The following is a 16516-nucleotide window of genomic DNA, read 5'->3' as shown; positions in this document are numbered from 1 at the left end:
CGACGTTCCATGGGTGTAGGCCTACTCATTTCAAATAAGTACATCTGCAACCAGAGGGTTACGACCTTCCATGGGTGTAGGCCTACTCATTTCAAATAAGTATATATGCAACCAGGGGTTTACAACCCTCCATGGGTGTAGGCCTACTCATTTCAAATACATAAATATGCAACCAGAGGTTTACGACCTTCCATGGGTGCAGGCCTACTCATTTCAAATAAATACATCTGCAACCAGAGGTTTACGACCTTCCATGGGTGTAGGCCTACTCATTGCAAATAAGTACATCTGCAACCAGAGATACTACCTCCCATGGGTGCAGGCTTACTAATTTCAAATAAGTACATCTTTAACCAGAGTTTACTACCTTCCATGGGTGTAGGCTTACTCATTTCAAATACGCACATCTGCAACTAGGGGTTTACAACCTTCCATGGGTGTAGGCTTACTCTTTTCAAATACGTACATCTGCAACTAGGGGTTTACAACCTTTCATGGGTGTAGGCTTACTCATTTCAAAAGAGTAGACCTGCAACCAGAGGCTTACGGACCTTCCATGGGTGTAGGCTTACTCATTTCAAATACGTACATCTGCAACTAGGGGTTTACAACCTTTCATGGGTGTAGGCTTACTCTTTTCAAATACGTACATCTGCAACCAGAGGTTTACAACCTTCCATGGGTGTAGGCTTACTCATTTCAAATAAGTAGATCTGCAACCAGAGGCTTACGGACCTTCCATGGGTGTAGGCTTACTCATTTCAAATACGCACATCTGCAACTAGGGGTTTACAACCTTTCATGGGTGTAGGCTTACTCTTTTCAAATACGTACATCTGCAACCAGAGGTTTACAACCTTCCATGGGTGTAGGCTTACTCATTTCAAATAAGTAGATCTGCAACCAGAGGCTTACGGACCTTCCATGGGTGTAGGCTTACTCATTTCAAATAAGTACATCTGCAACCAGAAGGTTACGACCTTCCATGGGTGCAGGCCTACTCATTTCAAATAAGTACATCTGCAACTAGGGGTTTACTACCTTCCAAGGGTGCAGGTGTATTCATTTCAAATAAGTACATCTGCAACTAGGGGTTTACTACCTTCCAAGGGTGCAGGTGTATTCATTTCAAATAAGTACATCTGCAACCAGTGGTTTACGACCTTCCATGGGTGTATGTTTACTCATTTCAAATAAGTACATCTGCAACCAGAGGTTTACGACCTTCCAAGGGTGTAGGCCTACTCATTTCAAATACGTACATATGCAACTAGGGGTTTACAACCTTCCATGGGTGTAGGCTTACTCATTTTAAATACGTACATCTGCAACTAGGGGTTTACTACCTTCCATGGGAGTAGGCTTACTCATTTCAAATATGTACATCTGCAACTAGGGGTTTACTACCTTCCATGGGTGCAGGCTTACTCATTTCAAATACGTACATCTGCAACTAGGGGTTTACAACCTTCCATGGGTGTAGGCTTACTCATTTCAAATACGTACATCTGCAACTAGGGGTTTACAACCTTCCATGGGTGTAGGCTTACTCATTTCAAAAGAGTAGATCTGCAACCAGAGGCTTACGGACCTTCCATGGGTGTAGGCTTACTCATTTCAAATACGTACATCTGCAACTAGGGGTTTACAACCTTTCATGGGTGTAGGCTTACTCATTTCAAATACGTACATCTGCAACCAGAGGTTTACAACCTTCCATGGGTGTAGGCTTACTCATTTCAAATAAGTAGATCTGCAACCAGAGGCTTACGGACCTTCCATGGGTGTAGGCTTACTCATTTCAAATACGTACATCTGCAACCAGAGGTTTACAACCTTCCATGGGTGTAGGCTTACTCATTTCAAACAAGTAGATCTGCAACCAGAGGCTTACGGACCTTCCATGGGTGTAGGCCTACTCATTTCAAATAAGTACATCTGCAACCAGAAGGTTACGACCTTCCATGGGTGCAGGCCTACTCATTTCAAATAAGTACATCTGCAACCAGAGGGTTACAACCTTCCATGGGTGAAGGCTTTATCCTTTCAGGATTTCAACAAAAACTTGCAGGAGACGCTTGAAAACCTGTGCCACTTGCAGATTTCCAGGTCTAATTCTTGAAAGGTTTTGTGAATTTCATTTTTTTCCATGTGAGAATTTTTATATTTTGCACGAGAAACAAAAATATCAAGTGTAAATGCACTTGCTAACTTTTCAGTTTTTTCTCCAATTTTTATCTCTAGGGAAATACCCTTTCACCAACACTCCTAATTCCATTATCGTTCCCAACCTGTTAAGAAATTTACTCTTGACGTTGACAGCCGCAATCTCCAAAATGGCTTCTAACCCAAAGAGAGAGGTTTGAGAGTTGAGTGCATTTTGAAAAAGTCTCTAAAGATGTACAGCTTAGTATATACTAGAAAAATATTCTAAGTGTTGACCAGATGCAAAGAAAAAGACATGATGCTACCTGAGCCTTGTAGAGCTCTTCATGCACGTGTTTAAATCTGCCACTTGGACTACCTTGGCTTGTTCAAGTAGCCGATGTGCATGAGGACTACAGAGAGATGGGGCTGTTTTGGACTCAGAGTGGAATTAGCAGACATTCAAAGGAGTAATCTGAGAAAGAAGTTCTGGAACTAGCAGGATGGGCATGTTGAATATTTCACTGCTGCTGGGCTCTACACATAGAGCAACAACCCGTAGTCCTCTCAGCTCCAGTAGGAAGCCAATAAGCTAGACCAGCATCTTGTTCGACTGGATTCATATCAAGCTCTACACAATCTGGTTCATACTCCTGATCAACACTGTGAAGGGACTCGCTCCTGAGGGACAGATTTCTTGCAATTAACTTTCGAGACCCAGTTTGGTAGGGGACGATGAGGAACATTCAAAATCACTAGAGCTGTGACACAAATGGAATTCCTGGTCATCCACCCACTTCTATATCACCCCCGCATTGGTTGCAACACCGGCTCTAGCCCAAAGGACTGGCTGTGAGCAACTGACAGTCTTGGCAACCTATAGCTCATGAATTACGGCTCACATTGCACTCGAAAGACCAAGTGGTAATGGCAACTCCCAAGTGGTTAGACTTAAGGACTGTAGAGGCTTCAAAAAGCCTACAATGACTCAAACGCAGCTAGAAGTGGAAGATGTCAAAGACAGCCCCTCCCAGGCCCAACATTATGTAATATGCCCAGTTAATTTGTATATAATAAGCCCCCAGAGCTAGACACCAAGCCCAGACAGTCCGGTTAGCAGGTGCATAGCGGGGGGCAGAAAGCTATGTGGTTGCTACATAGGATACCCAAGAAGTGATTGAGGGAGAATTTGTTTCATGGGTCCCATGGTCGACGATCAGGATTGCATAAGAGGACTGTAGGAATCAAATCCCAGAAGCTTTAGTATATAAAATGATGAGTCTTTATTGGCAGCACAGCATCAAGAATCTTGCATTCAAGAGCAGCCAGGATAAACTGACTCCAAGACGTTCTCTATTTTAACAGTGCCTAGCAACAGTGAAACACTCTTGAAGCATAATACAAAGTAATACAAGAAGAATATAACACATCTCCGCTTTTAAAACATAAAAATCAATAAATAGTAAAATCATTGAATTTGCGAGGCACACGCCTCACGCGACAAGAATCTTTAACTCTAGACGCTAGAGACTCAGTTGGTTCATGTCCAGATGTGTGATCAAAAGTGGAACATTCATTTAGCAGTACCTCATCCTGGTCATAAGCATGGTCTACACGTACATTGATTTTTTTGATGTCTTTACATTTTGCCACACGTCTAACATTCCAAACTTTTCCGTCCTGTGTGACCACACTGTTCATATTCACTTTAACAACTTTGATGGCCTTACCAAATCTGGGCATGCCTTTGGAGATAATCCCAGGCAAGCGAATTCTGACCTAATCTCCAACATGAAAACAGGGCCTTAACTCTCCATTTACTGTCATAACACTGCTTCATTTTACTCTGTTTAATTTCCACTTTCTTGCTCACACGTTCTAGATCCATATCATCACATTTCTTCTCCCATTTTTTCTTGAACCACCAAGGACACAGTTTGGTTGTGGGATTCCTACCTTTAAGCAATTTAAAACGACTAACCTCTGTGATGGTGTGTGGCGTGCTACGATACATCCAGATCTTTTCTCTTAATTCGTTCTTCCATTCGCTACCACATTTACGTGCACCAGTTACCCATTCTTTCCACTTGACCGTTCCCTTGAGGCTCATATAATGCAGTGGTCATATGACAAATGCTGAAATGGACCAGAAATTCTTCCATCTCGTTAGATTTGAATTAGACTCCATTGTCCGTGATAAGTACTTCAGGGTACCCTTCTCTCGCAAAGATTTCCTTGAGCAATTCAGTGACCGCTTCTGTTGTAATGTGGCTGACGAGTTTTACTTCAGGCCATTTTTAAATGGTAGTCGGTAACCACAAGAGCAAACCTGGCGTCTTGTGGTAACGAATGGAACGAGTTCCTCATTGATGCCCTCACAATCCTCTCCATAAAATCACCAATGGATGCAATAATGTCTTCTTGATGTTTTATAACATCTTCTTCTGCATCATTGCAAGGCAACCTGGAAAAACAGTCAGCTATGACATTGTTTTTCCCAGGTACATATTCCACCTTAAAACTACACTCTTGTAGTATAGACATCAACCTAGCAATGCAAGCAGTGGCATTGCTACCACCCCCAGGTGACAATATATGGACAAGTGGTTTGTGGTCTGTCCGGAGTACGAAATAGCGTCCCAAACATAAGTGCGGAAATGCTCTATGGCCCACACACATCCAAGTAGTTCTTTCTCTATTACTGCATATTTCCTTTCAGCTTCATTCAATGTCCTTGATGCAAAAGCCACATTCCATCGTTCTTCTCCACATCTCTGGGACAGCACACTACCTAAACCATACATACTGGCGTCCACGGTAATCACTCATTCCTTACCAACACAAAACGTTATGAGAGTGGGGGCTTCTAGAATATCCTTCTTGATCTGTTGGAATGCATTTTCTTGCTGGTCAGACCATTCAAATTTCACATCCTTTCTAGTTAAGACACGCAAAGGCTCCATCTTTGTTGCAAAATTCTTAATCAATTTGCTATAACATTCGCACATTCCTACGAAGGATAGTAATTTTTCTCTGGTGTCAGGTGCAGGAGCCTTCACAATAACATCAACCAAAGATTTCTTGGGTACGACACCTTCACCAGATAAGGCGTGACCCAAGTATTCTACAGAAGAGCGGAATAACGTACATTTAGCTTTTTTTCGTGTTAAACCACGATCTTCTAATCTTTTGCACACATCCCCCAGATGAGTTAGATGGTCTTGGTGATCTTTCGAAAATACAAGAATATCATCTTGGAAATACTTAACAAATACATCGCAGTCTTTGAAATTGTGCAACAGAGCCCTCTGAAACACTGATGCTGCTGAAACTAAACCAAAGGGCATCCTCTTATACTGGTATAAACCCAATGGCGTAATGAAAGCAGTGCAGTGTCTAGAAGCTTCTGTCAATTCTATCTGGTGGTAAGCGGATCTTAAGTCCAGAGTAGAGAACACCGCAGCACCTTCCAGACCGCAGCTCCTTCCAGCATGCTCACCACCTCATTTATGTTAGGAAGTGGGTGGCAGTCGGATATTACATTGCTGTTTAAAGCTCTTAAATCCACACATAGTCTCAAAGATTGATCACTTTTTCTCGCCAAAACTATGGGGGAAAACACATTCTGAGGACTCTATCTCTTCAATTATGTCTTTACTGACTAAATCCTCCAGCATAGTTTTTAACTCGTCTGATATTTATGAGAACAGTCCTTAATTTTTGTCTCGCCGGAACTATTCCTCTCTTTATCTTTATCTCATGGGAAAAAACCTATTAATTTGACCAATTTGTCAGAAAAAACCATGGGAAATTGTTGGGCAATAATTTCTTCATTACATTTGTCTGCCATAATTAAAACCGTTTCACTATAATACCTAGTTTCCACTGGTCCTTCCACCCAAGTACATTTACAACTTTCACAGCCACGTACAACTTAACTTCAGCTTTCCTACCTTTGAATTCCAATTCTACAGGGCTGTAACCGATAACAACAATAATAGTGCCATCAAAGCTTTCTGACACAATATCAGAAGGTTTCAATTTGTCTAAATCTAAGTGACTTCATTTTTCTGTAATGATTTTCCATGGGGACCCCGAATCAGCCATGAGCTCCAACTGCTCACCTAAAATTCTGACAATACACTTAGGTGGACTCCTTACCCCTACTTCTCCGCCCATGGTGTCTTTAATGGAAAGTACGATTCCTTTGGTACGGTCCTCTACATTTGCACACTCACATTTAATGTCATGTCTCCCAATATCGCTAATGGATGAAATTTTACCTCTCTGAGTAGTATTGCTATTATTTCTCCTTCTCATCTCCCTACACATGCAAGCAAAATGCTCAGTGCGTCCACACTTCACACATTCTTTTCCAATGGCAGGACAATGAGCAAAAGAAGCAATGCGATTAGTACTTCCACACCTGTAACATATGGCATTCCTGCCAGCGTCTTTTTTTTTTTATACTCGCGTCCATTGGATACAGCACACAAATTTCCCTCCCCAGCATTAACAGAGCATACTTCCTCAGACCCGGGATCCTTTTTACTTACTACAGGCACCCACTTTTCTGATTGCTCCAAGGCCTTAGCAATATAAATGGCGTCCTGTAACTTAGGATCCCCTACCACCCATAACTGCTCCTGTATCTTTTTACTCTTTACTTGAACTATGATTTGGTCTTGTATCATCTCATCAGTCATTTGTCCGAAATTGCAAGACATAGAAAGACCTCTCAATGCTGTTAAAAATTCATCAAAAGATTTGTTCTCCTTTTGTGCCCTGGTGTAGAATTTAAATCTATTAAGTGCAATGATGGTGGATGGTTTGAACCGGAGTTCCATCCTAAGTAACACTTCCTTGTACACATCTAAATCCTCTTCTTCAATTTGAGGTAGACTCCTAAACACCACTTGACCCTCTGATCCAAGGCAGTGTAATAAAATACTCTTTTTCCTCACAGCTCCCATTCTTTGACCATCAATGGCAGTCATATACAAAGTTTTTTTATATAGCACAAACTTGACCCAAATCGGGTATCAGAGCGCTTTACATAGCACCAGTTGCATTACATGAGGTCACATTCATTTTTGTTAGGCACGGGGAGATTAAGAGATTTGCCCAGAATCACAGGATGTTCAGCATCATTGCCGAGACTCGTTCCCAATTCCCCAGATTCTAGGTCGGCCACCCTAGCCGTTAGGCCAACTCCTCTCCCCAATATACGTAATGAATTCTTTTTTCCACCTCACCCAAGGCATAACTGGTTCCCCTTCATTGGGTAAGAACTTCCCTGGAGGATCAAACTGCATGGTTCATAAACTTTGTTAAATACTAATGTTCAAAATGAGTTTACCAAGTCTGAAACACAAATAAAACCGATCCAACAGTACCAGGAATATTTGGATTATGATCGGTGTCTCTATAGCTGTCAGCAGTATTCCTTCAGTATTCCTTCGTTATTCTGACAGCATGAATTTCCAAACCTCAATATGAACTTGCAGGTAACAGCGAATTAAATTTCGCTTCTTATCTCCCAATCCGGGCGAATCTGTGGCAACCAATGGTAGTGTTTCATTTACCGTAGCTTCGCGTAATTGACGTGCTACTACGCGTCGCGCGTGCACACTCAACCTTGCACTCTCACTGGACTGAGAACGGGAAGGAGCACGTAATGCACCAAAGAGCGGTGCGCTTGGAACGCTGGTCGCACGTCGAGTGGAACCATGGCAATCTGAACAAGCATTTGCAATGCAATAGGTCTCGCATTTACGTGAGTTTAAGTTATTGGCATTGTAAATAACAATGCCTTTTATTTAATTTTTTTAAACGGAAACAAAAATAAAAGGCATTGTCATTTGCAATGTCAATAGCTCAAACTCACGTAAATGCGAGACCTATTGCATTGCAAATGCTTGTTACTCCGAGTCTCAATTCAGGGGGTGCTGCCTAGTACACTGTACCTAGTCGGAGAAGATGCGGATCTCTGCCTTCGGGGTCCATGCATCCTTTTGAGGTATTAGTCCATTGTGTCAATGGCACCCACTTCTTCTCTGGAGTGGCTGTAATTCTTGTTTTAATATTACATTCTGTTAGCAAAAAGGAGCCACCTGAAGTGGTATGTTGTCTCGCGCTGGTATTGACCCTTGATGATTCAGACGATGGCTCGGTTTCATCAAGCCATAGGGTTTGTTGTTATTCACAACGATGTGAAAAGAACATTGGGGCTGCTCCTCGATTTCATCTGCTAACAACCAGCATACCAAATAACTGAGAAAGCAGTGTCTTGCTGGCCCATCATGGAGTAGCAGAGGAGATAGAGTTGACAGGGTGCTCGGTGTGTCTAGAACAGGCAAAGAAGAATTCCATGTAGGTTGAACATGGTTAAAAGCCCCACACACCCCTACCACAAAGGCAGCTCTGGTAGGCCTCACACATTTCAGTCACTGCACAAAATTTGCACCCAGTTTGGCAGTCTTAGACAAATACCAAGGGAAGCGTGAGAATTGAGGCTGAACTGTCCTGTTACCCCCATGAGCAGTCCAGTGATGAAACGAGAAATAATTAGGCCCCCTGGCTCCTTGAGACTCCTGTGTCCTACAGATATTCATAGGTCATGGGCTGATTGGGCCCCCACCCCGGCGCACATGTCCTGCTGGAGCCTGTATTATGCCTCTGGAGTATCTTAAAGTCAAATGATGGGCGACAGAGGTGTGAGAGGATTCACTGCTGCATGAAGACCCCAATTTGTAGGGCATTCCCAGTGCCACAAATTCCCATCTTTAAGTCAGACAAGGATCTGACGGTGTTTCAGTTTCCAGTGTGTTTTACACAAAAAGTCAATCAGGTATGCACTCACTCACTCAGTCCCTTGCATGCTCAGTTGTTAACTCACTCCTAAGCTCCCCCACAAGCGAATTCAACAGGACAACTAAATGTGAGAGAATGTATGTGATGCTGGGCACAAGTCGGGGGTACACATGGGTGGACGGCGTCCACCCACTATTTTCACAGGGTGGAATCCCTCCTCCCTGCCACAAGGTTGGGTCCCAGTGAAACATGCTGATTGTGTCCCGGTGTAATTTGCCGACACATTCGGCAGCACCTGCATGTTGTCTGCTTTACATTCAAAGCATCAAAGTGCAAGCGGCCATGGGGCTTTCTTCGGTAGCGGCTCTTCCACTAAGGCGGTGGAGCATCGCCACTCTGCTAATTGAACAGTGCAACAACGAAAAATAAAATGATAATACCAAGCAGTTATTATCATTTTATTTTTCTGCGAGGGATTGGAGCCAGGTTGGGGAGGGGCATGGCTGAGCACAGTGAGGAGTGTTTTTTGCACTTCCAAACACTTAGCATGTTCTCCATGGGGCTGTGTTGCGCAGCCCCGTGAAGAACATGCCCAGGCTCCCTGTAACTGCCTGAGCGGCCAAACAGGCCGCTCAGACCGCCTTGAACTTAAGGACGCCCCATTACTACGGTAGAATTTAGTGCTCTGTGAATATATAGTCATTCATTTATTCAGCAGCCGCTTGAATTGGAACATCTATCACAAAACAAAAGCTAAATTGTAGCACCAACACTGCACAAAGTACTTCAACCCAGCAAATGGATATTAGAGCCTATAAAGAGCGACTGAGTTACATACCTGTGGCCTCATTATTTAAAGGGCGCACTTTCCATGTTTGCGCCCGGTGCACTTTAAAACAGGTGCGTCGGGCAAAAACAGGGAAAGTGCACCATATTACATGGAATGCGCTTCCCCCAGGGCAGCCTCCAACTCACACTGGCCCCTGGGCAGAGCATTCATGTGAAAAACAGAGCGGCTTCTTTGAAACCGCTCCGTGTTTCACAGTGCAGGTGACAACCCGCCTGCATTTTTAAGGGGGATTAGTGATCCCCTTGTAGGCGGATGCAGTGAGTGACTGCACCCGCCTGCAACGTGAAGTCTGAGGGGTTCATGGCCCTCCAGAGGGCTGCCATCAGGGTATGCACTAACAGTGCCATTTTACTTTAATTTATTTTTGACGTGAGTGATGTGTGAGTCTATTGCAGACATTTTGCAGAGAGATGTTGTGTTTAAGGTTCATGCAAAATCCATAAAAAATTGTTCCTTTTAGATCACAATAGGACCTCAGGTATGAGAATGGTAGGGTGTCACAGAGATTACTTGCAATAATATTAGTGAGATGTTGATGGGTTACAATACACTATCCTTGAACATTAGATGCAAACACATTTAAAGTTTGGATGAGTGCGTCTGTCCACTGTCAGTGATCTAGCCAAAGAGGGCATGAAAGAGCTGGGAACTGAATCAAAAATTCAAAGCTGTTCCAAACAGGGGCACCAAAGAAACGTTGGGCCCAGCGCCCCCGAAATCCTTAATTTGTCCCTGGGTCAGGGAAACAAACTCTGGGGAAACAAGATAGTGGTGGGATTACACCCGTAAGCGTTTGGGCTTGGAACATCTAAGTAGCCATCTTGTTTGGAACCCCTTTGTCTCCACAACACAGCAAATCTTTACCACAAAATCCAGAAATCTAATTTATCAAATACACCATTTAGATTTCAGTTTAGTAATATAATCTAGGAGTTTGAGACCAGAGCCTTTGTGCACTCTCCGCTATAAATCCTCCCTCTTGAGTGGTGCAAATGCTGGCGTCTATGTCTATGTAAATTATGCACATTGGTAGTAATCCACAAATGGAATTTTGGTGTCCTCTGGTAGAGAGACTGCCAAGCAAAAACAAATAAACTGAGTGGGTTGCTTTAAACAGAACCGTAATTTTGTCCTGAAGGAGATTTTGACATCAGATTTGCCTATTGTCAAGATGAGGGGAGTGGACTTCAAAGGGGACATGACATCACATTTTGATAGTGAGCTAAATTGGTAACGTAAGCAATAAAGACATCACTTGAAAGTGCAGTGTTCTCGGGGCCGCTAACTCCGACTTTTAGAGGCACCCATCAACAGTGTGGCGAAGCAGATGACAGATGTGATTTTAAATAGCCGGCCGCTGATTGCAGAGAACAAACCACCCACCGTATGTATCTGTTTACGGTTTCGCCACTCCTGCTGCTCCGTGCGTTGTAAAGGGACTGAAAAGGAGGCGGGGGCCGGGGGTTTTCATCGGGCGGGGCGGCCCACGCTCCAAAAGCTACATTTCATTTCATAATTAATTAGTGATTCTTAACCCCGGGCTTTTTGAGTGCTCGGCCTGATAATAACAAGATGGAGGCCTTGTGAATCAACGGGGCCCTTTGCCCTTACCACTCTCATTACATCAGCTGCTGTCCTGTAGAACAGAGACACCGAGTCACTGCTTCCCGCTCGGGGAGGGTGAAGGTCAGAGGTGCTCACCTCTGCTAACACGGGGCCGCGCACAGGGCCTTTGTTCTTTCGCAGGGAAAACGGAAAGAGGAATATGGGAAGAACGGAGAAAAACTCAAAGTGAATGTATCGAGGGGACTTACAGATGAGAAATTAGATGGAAATACACCGGTAGCAAAATAATGTCCAACGCGAACAAACAATGGAAATAGATAGAAAGGAACGGGGAAAGGAATAGGATAAAATTGGGGAAATAAATTAAACAGAAAATGGGAAAAATTAAAAACAGGAAAGAGAGAAGGAAAAGAGGAAGAAGCAGAAGGAGGAAAAATGACAACAAGCTTTGGCAACGCGAAAGTGCCGCGAAAGTGATCGCGATTACGGGAGGACAGACACATGGCGCTGCGCACGTGCACGTTCACGTGCACTGTAGCTTTAGGCCACGGCAGCACTTTAAAAAGCCTGTATACAAAATGTCTCGGCAAGATCAGCGCAAGCGCTGGATCAGGCGAGACCTAAAAATGACAAAGAGCTGCACCGGTAAGGCCCGTGGCTCAACTAGCACTGCCAATGCTGCGCGTCAAACTGCCAGTAACGTTAACACTACGAGTCCATGGCTGCAAGAAATCGCTGCGCCAGTACTTGCCAAGGTTGTGGTCTCCTTTTCTGTGAAGCGCAAATAGTAACACTTCTGTTAGTTGTAGAAAGAGAATTAGGACCTTCTCCATACAAATATGTAGAAGCTTCATCAGATTCCCACCTCAACGAAATATCAAATTTGACACTACAAGACTATCTTATCAACCAGTGGTATCAAGGAAGTGATGCGAACCTCCGCAGAAGTCTCAAAGGAGATGGACACTTGATTAACAACAGGTCAACAGTCTCTGATTCTGACAGGGTAGATATCTCTTTTGTCTAACTCCCAGCAACCAGGGAGCACCCTTGAACTGTTGTCCAAAAGGTTTGTTGTGTTGCCGTGGAGTATTAGGGAGTATTAGGGCACAATCCAGACAAAACAATGGACCTAGAATTAGGGGATAATTTCAAACAAAACCACTTACAGTTTTTGCCATTAAGAGATCTAAAACCCTCAAGGTGTCCGTCCCTCAAACGCTGTGCCTAAATACGCAAAAGAAGCCTCCAGACATTTTTAGAAATGTGAATCAAAAATCCCAAAACTGCACAAAAAGTATCTAATAGTTTTAAAATGTATAGGGACATGAAAGGATCCCCCAAAAATATAATACAAGGATTTGAATGCAATGATAATGCTGAAAGGGCGATGCTCCATTAAAACTACTCCACAATAGCCGGACTCCATTCCCTCCATAGGGCGAATAAACAGTGGTCGCCCACAAGTGGACTGAACCAGTCACTGTCCAGCTCTTAAAGCGCGAAGCCACAAGCTATCCAGCACCAGGCCATGAGAGGACTTACAACTGGGAAGGCTGAAGGCTGGAAATTTTACCTCTGCAAACCTAATCAATATAAAAAGGTGGTAAGTGAACTCCTGGCCACACAGTTTGGATACGAATACTGCCTGCATAGCTGAAAGCCTTCTGTGAAAACTGCCTTTGATGCTGATTCACATCATGCACTGCAGGTAATTTCACGCCTTCTCGATGGTTTACCAGTGGTCAATATATTCATGCTTTTCTTTGGAAATCGATGAAGTACACAAATGGGAAGGCATTTGTATTGCTGAAAAGGTAAGAAAGCGAAGGGAGAGAAATGGGAAGGTAGACAGAAGTTAAGCGGAAGAGAGAAGATGCGGGGCAGGCAGGGGAGAAAAAAAAGAAGTCAGTCAAGAAAGAGAGGGAGACCATGGAGGGGAGAGAGAGAGAAAAGAGACCATTCTTATTCACTCAGCCAGTAGTGTGAACTTAGACAGAAGGTCAAGAGGCTATTTTATTTTTAGACTACTTTAGAAAGTGCAGGTAGGCAGCTTGGTCACTGTAGTCCAGTCTTCTTTTATAATTAACTTTTTAGGCATGTTTTGCATGAAAGGTCATAAATGAAATGCCTCAACTCAACTAATAACTCACCTGCAGGGGGTGTCCACACACAGTAGTCGGGGCCATCCTCTGGGTAACATTTGGAAAGGACATTGCTTGGAGGCTGCAAGAGAACAAATTACAGCTCATCACTTTAGGCTGCTCCTTATATTAATCTCATAAGGATCCAGTAAATGCAAGCAACAAGAGGCAATGAAAACATTGTGGTATTTTTGATACAAACCCACACAAGTAGCATTAATGCACACAGGCAACAGTACTCAAAAACAAACTTAGACAAGCATGCACACACAGACTACAGGCACACATACAGTCACAGACAACACACAACAGCACATACAATCACAGGTGGGAAGAACTAGAGTTGTATCAGTATAGGTGGAGATAAACAAGATTATGGTTGGTTGGTTGCTGGTGCTCAAATGAATAAGGGTGGCTTTGTGTACGAGGCTGAATGAACGTGGGTGAATTAACAGGAAGATATATGGGTGTGGGTTTTCGGACAACTACAGGAATGGGGATGGACAGAGGTGGGTTTATGGCTGATTGAATGTATTCATTATATGTTTTTCCACAGTCAGGGCATAATCCCAGTAGGATGTTAGAAATAATTTATGAAGATAATTCAACCGAGATGCACAAAAAACAACTATCAGAAAAGGTAAACATGAGCTAATAGTATAAAATACTTCTGTAAGATACAAGAAGATAAAAGTTGGAGGTTTTTGCAGGTACCAAGTGCAGTATAAAGTTTAGTGGCTTGTACCTAGCAAAATAGATGGGTTGAACCAAGCAATGTCTGGTATTTAGGTATGAAGGGTACCACTGGTTCATGTGGATTGATGGATGTGTAGGTAGATGAATGAAAGCATGGATACATACAGTCTGACAGATGGACGACTGCATAGCTGTGAGTGAAAGGATGCATGACTTCAGACGCATGGGTGCTTAGATGTGGGTGGAAGGCATGTGAATACATGTATGTGTAAATGAATTCATGGGTGTTTGTGGAAGCATCTGTGGAAGTGGAAACATGAGTGAATACATGTGAGTGGTTGGAAGGATGCACTGATAAGGATGAATGGATGTAGATTGATGGATGAATGAACATAAATTGATGCACAGGTATGAGTTAATACATTAATCTATACATAGGTTAGTTGGTAATGTAAGAGTAGTGGGTGGGGTGTTAACCCTCATTTTAATGCTCTCTGTCTCATTTTTCACTATTTTTGACTTCTTGTTGAGCCGAAGCCCATAAGGCCCCATATCAGTATATGACTCTCTTTTCTCTCAGAGACAGCTATAGGCAACCCAAGTGCTGGGAAGGGCCTGGGGCTGAGCAAGCGCACACTTCCATTAAGAAGGGTGAGCTTGCACAGCCCCAGGCCCTTCCATCACACCCGTGGGGAAATGGCACATACTTTGGACCAGGTCCCAGGAGGGACAGTCTGGATTTGCATGCCCAATCCATGGGCTGACCATACTATAAATAAGCACCAGGATTGGAGGAGAACCCCGAATTTGAAAGGGAACATCCTTCCTGATTGGCAAGGCCTTGGTATCAGAAGTAGCTTTTTTCGGCAATGCTGTGTTCACTGGTTGACTCTACTGGAGTGGAGGTCCATTGCTCCAGGATATAAAGAAAAATAAATATACCAGAGTTGGTCTACAATGGAGCCTGTAGACTGTACCAGAGTCTCGAAAACCTGGACAAGTCAGGAAAATATGACCTGCTTACCAAGACCTTAAAGAAACTCTATGGGTAAGCCTGGATGGACAGAACAGCCCAAATACACTTGGTTGCCCCAGCCAGGTACCCAACTGACCAGTAGGGGTGGGTGGAATTTGCGTAACCGCGTTACGCAAATCTCCGCGAAACGGTAAAAAATCTCCGCGAACACGCAGAAATTCCGCGAACACGCGGAATTGCTTGTTCGCGATGCTTTTTTCCTGTTCACAGTTGCTGTTTGCGTGCTCGGGGAGAAATATCTTGCGAACACGCATTTTGAGAACGCGAACAAGAAAAAATTTCGCAAAGTCGCGGAAAGCAGAATTTTGGGCAATTTCGCGTTCTCCGCGGAACGCGAAATTACCAAAATTCCGCAAATTCCGCGAGCGGAACGGAATTTACCGCCCAGGCCTACTGACCAGCACAATGACATATGGGTCTAGGAGGCATTCCACGTTTCTTTAAGGTATCGAGAAGCAGGTCATATTTTCCTGACCTGTACAGGTTTTCCAGGCTGTGGTCAAGTTTACAGGCTCCATTGTAGACCAACTCCAGGTCTATATTTCTTTTTTACATCTGCTGGAGCAACGGACCTCCTCACAGGAGAGTCAACCAGTGAACACAGCATTGTCGAAGGAAGCTACTTCTGATGCCCAGGACTGGCCAATCAGGGACGATGTACCCATTCAAATTCAGGGTTCTCCTCCAATCCTGGTGCTTACTTATTTATAGCAAGGTCAGCTCATGGAGTGGGCATGTAAGTCAAGACTGTCCCTCCTGGGACAGGTTTAGGCTGGTCCAAAGTTTGTGCCATTTCCCCAAGGGGTGTGTTCATAAACAGTAATAGGGAAGGGGGAGGCTTCACAATGTCGGGGGAGCTGCAGCTTCATGAAAATGAATCTGGATGGCACCCTCACCCAGTCAAGAGATAACTGGTTTGGGGAGAGGCAATAGGAGATATGTGTGTACAGATACTAATGTGCAAGACAGAAATTTGTAACCAAGTACACAGGAGGCTTACTATCTTATGCAACACATACACACACACTCTTCTAATGGACTCCATCAATCACTCATCCAGGCTCACATATGGTCATGAAGGAAAAAGTCACTAGTTAAGGAGCACTCAACATACTTTACATGGAGGAGCTAGCGTGCTATTCACCCCATCCAACGCCCTATCTCTCCCACCCAACCCACAGTGGTACTGGTGAAAAGGTCTGTACCTTATATTAAACATTAGCCTGCCACCGCTACCAGTTTTAATTCGATAGTTCATATTTCTTG

General features: G+C 43.7%; 1 protein-coding gene across 1 annotated transcript in view; it reads right to left on the bottom strand.

The window, feature by feature from the left end:
• The window catches only part of SLC4A1AP (solute carrier family 4 member 1 adaptor protein), a 92674-nt gene that overhangs the window by 4313 nt on the left and 71845 nt on the right, over positions 1-16516 (bottom strand). Inside the window, exon 13 of the mRNA XM_085610352.1 lies at positions 13528-13600. Within this exon, the coding sequence (XP_085466478.1) occupies positions 13528-13600 (73 nt within the window). The remainder of the gene's footprint in view (positions 1-13527; positions 13601-16516) is intronic.

The sequence above is a fragment of the Triturus cristatus genome, chromosome 6, assembly GCF_964204655.1.
Source record: "Triturus cristatus chromosome 6, aTriCri1.1, whole genome shotgun sequence".
NCBI classification, from domain to species: domain Eukaryota; kingdom Metazoa; phylum Chordata; class Amphibia; order Caudata; family Salamandridae; genus Triturus; species Triturus cristatus.
This window is presented reverse-complemented; position numbering and strand designations above follow the sequence as displayed.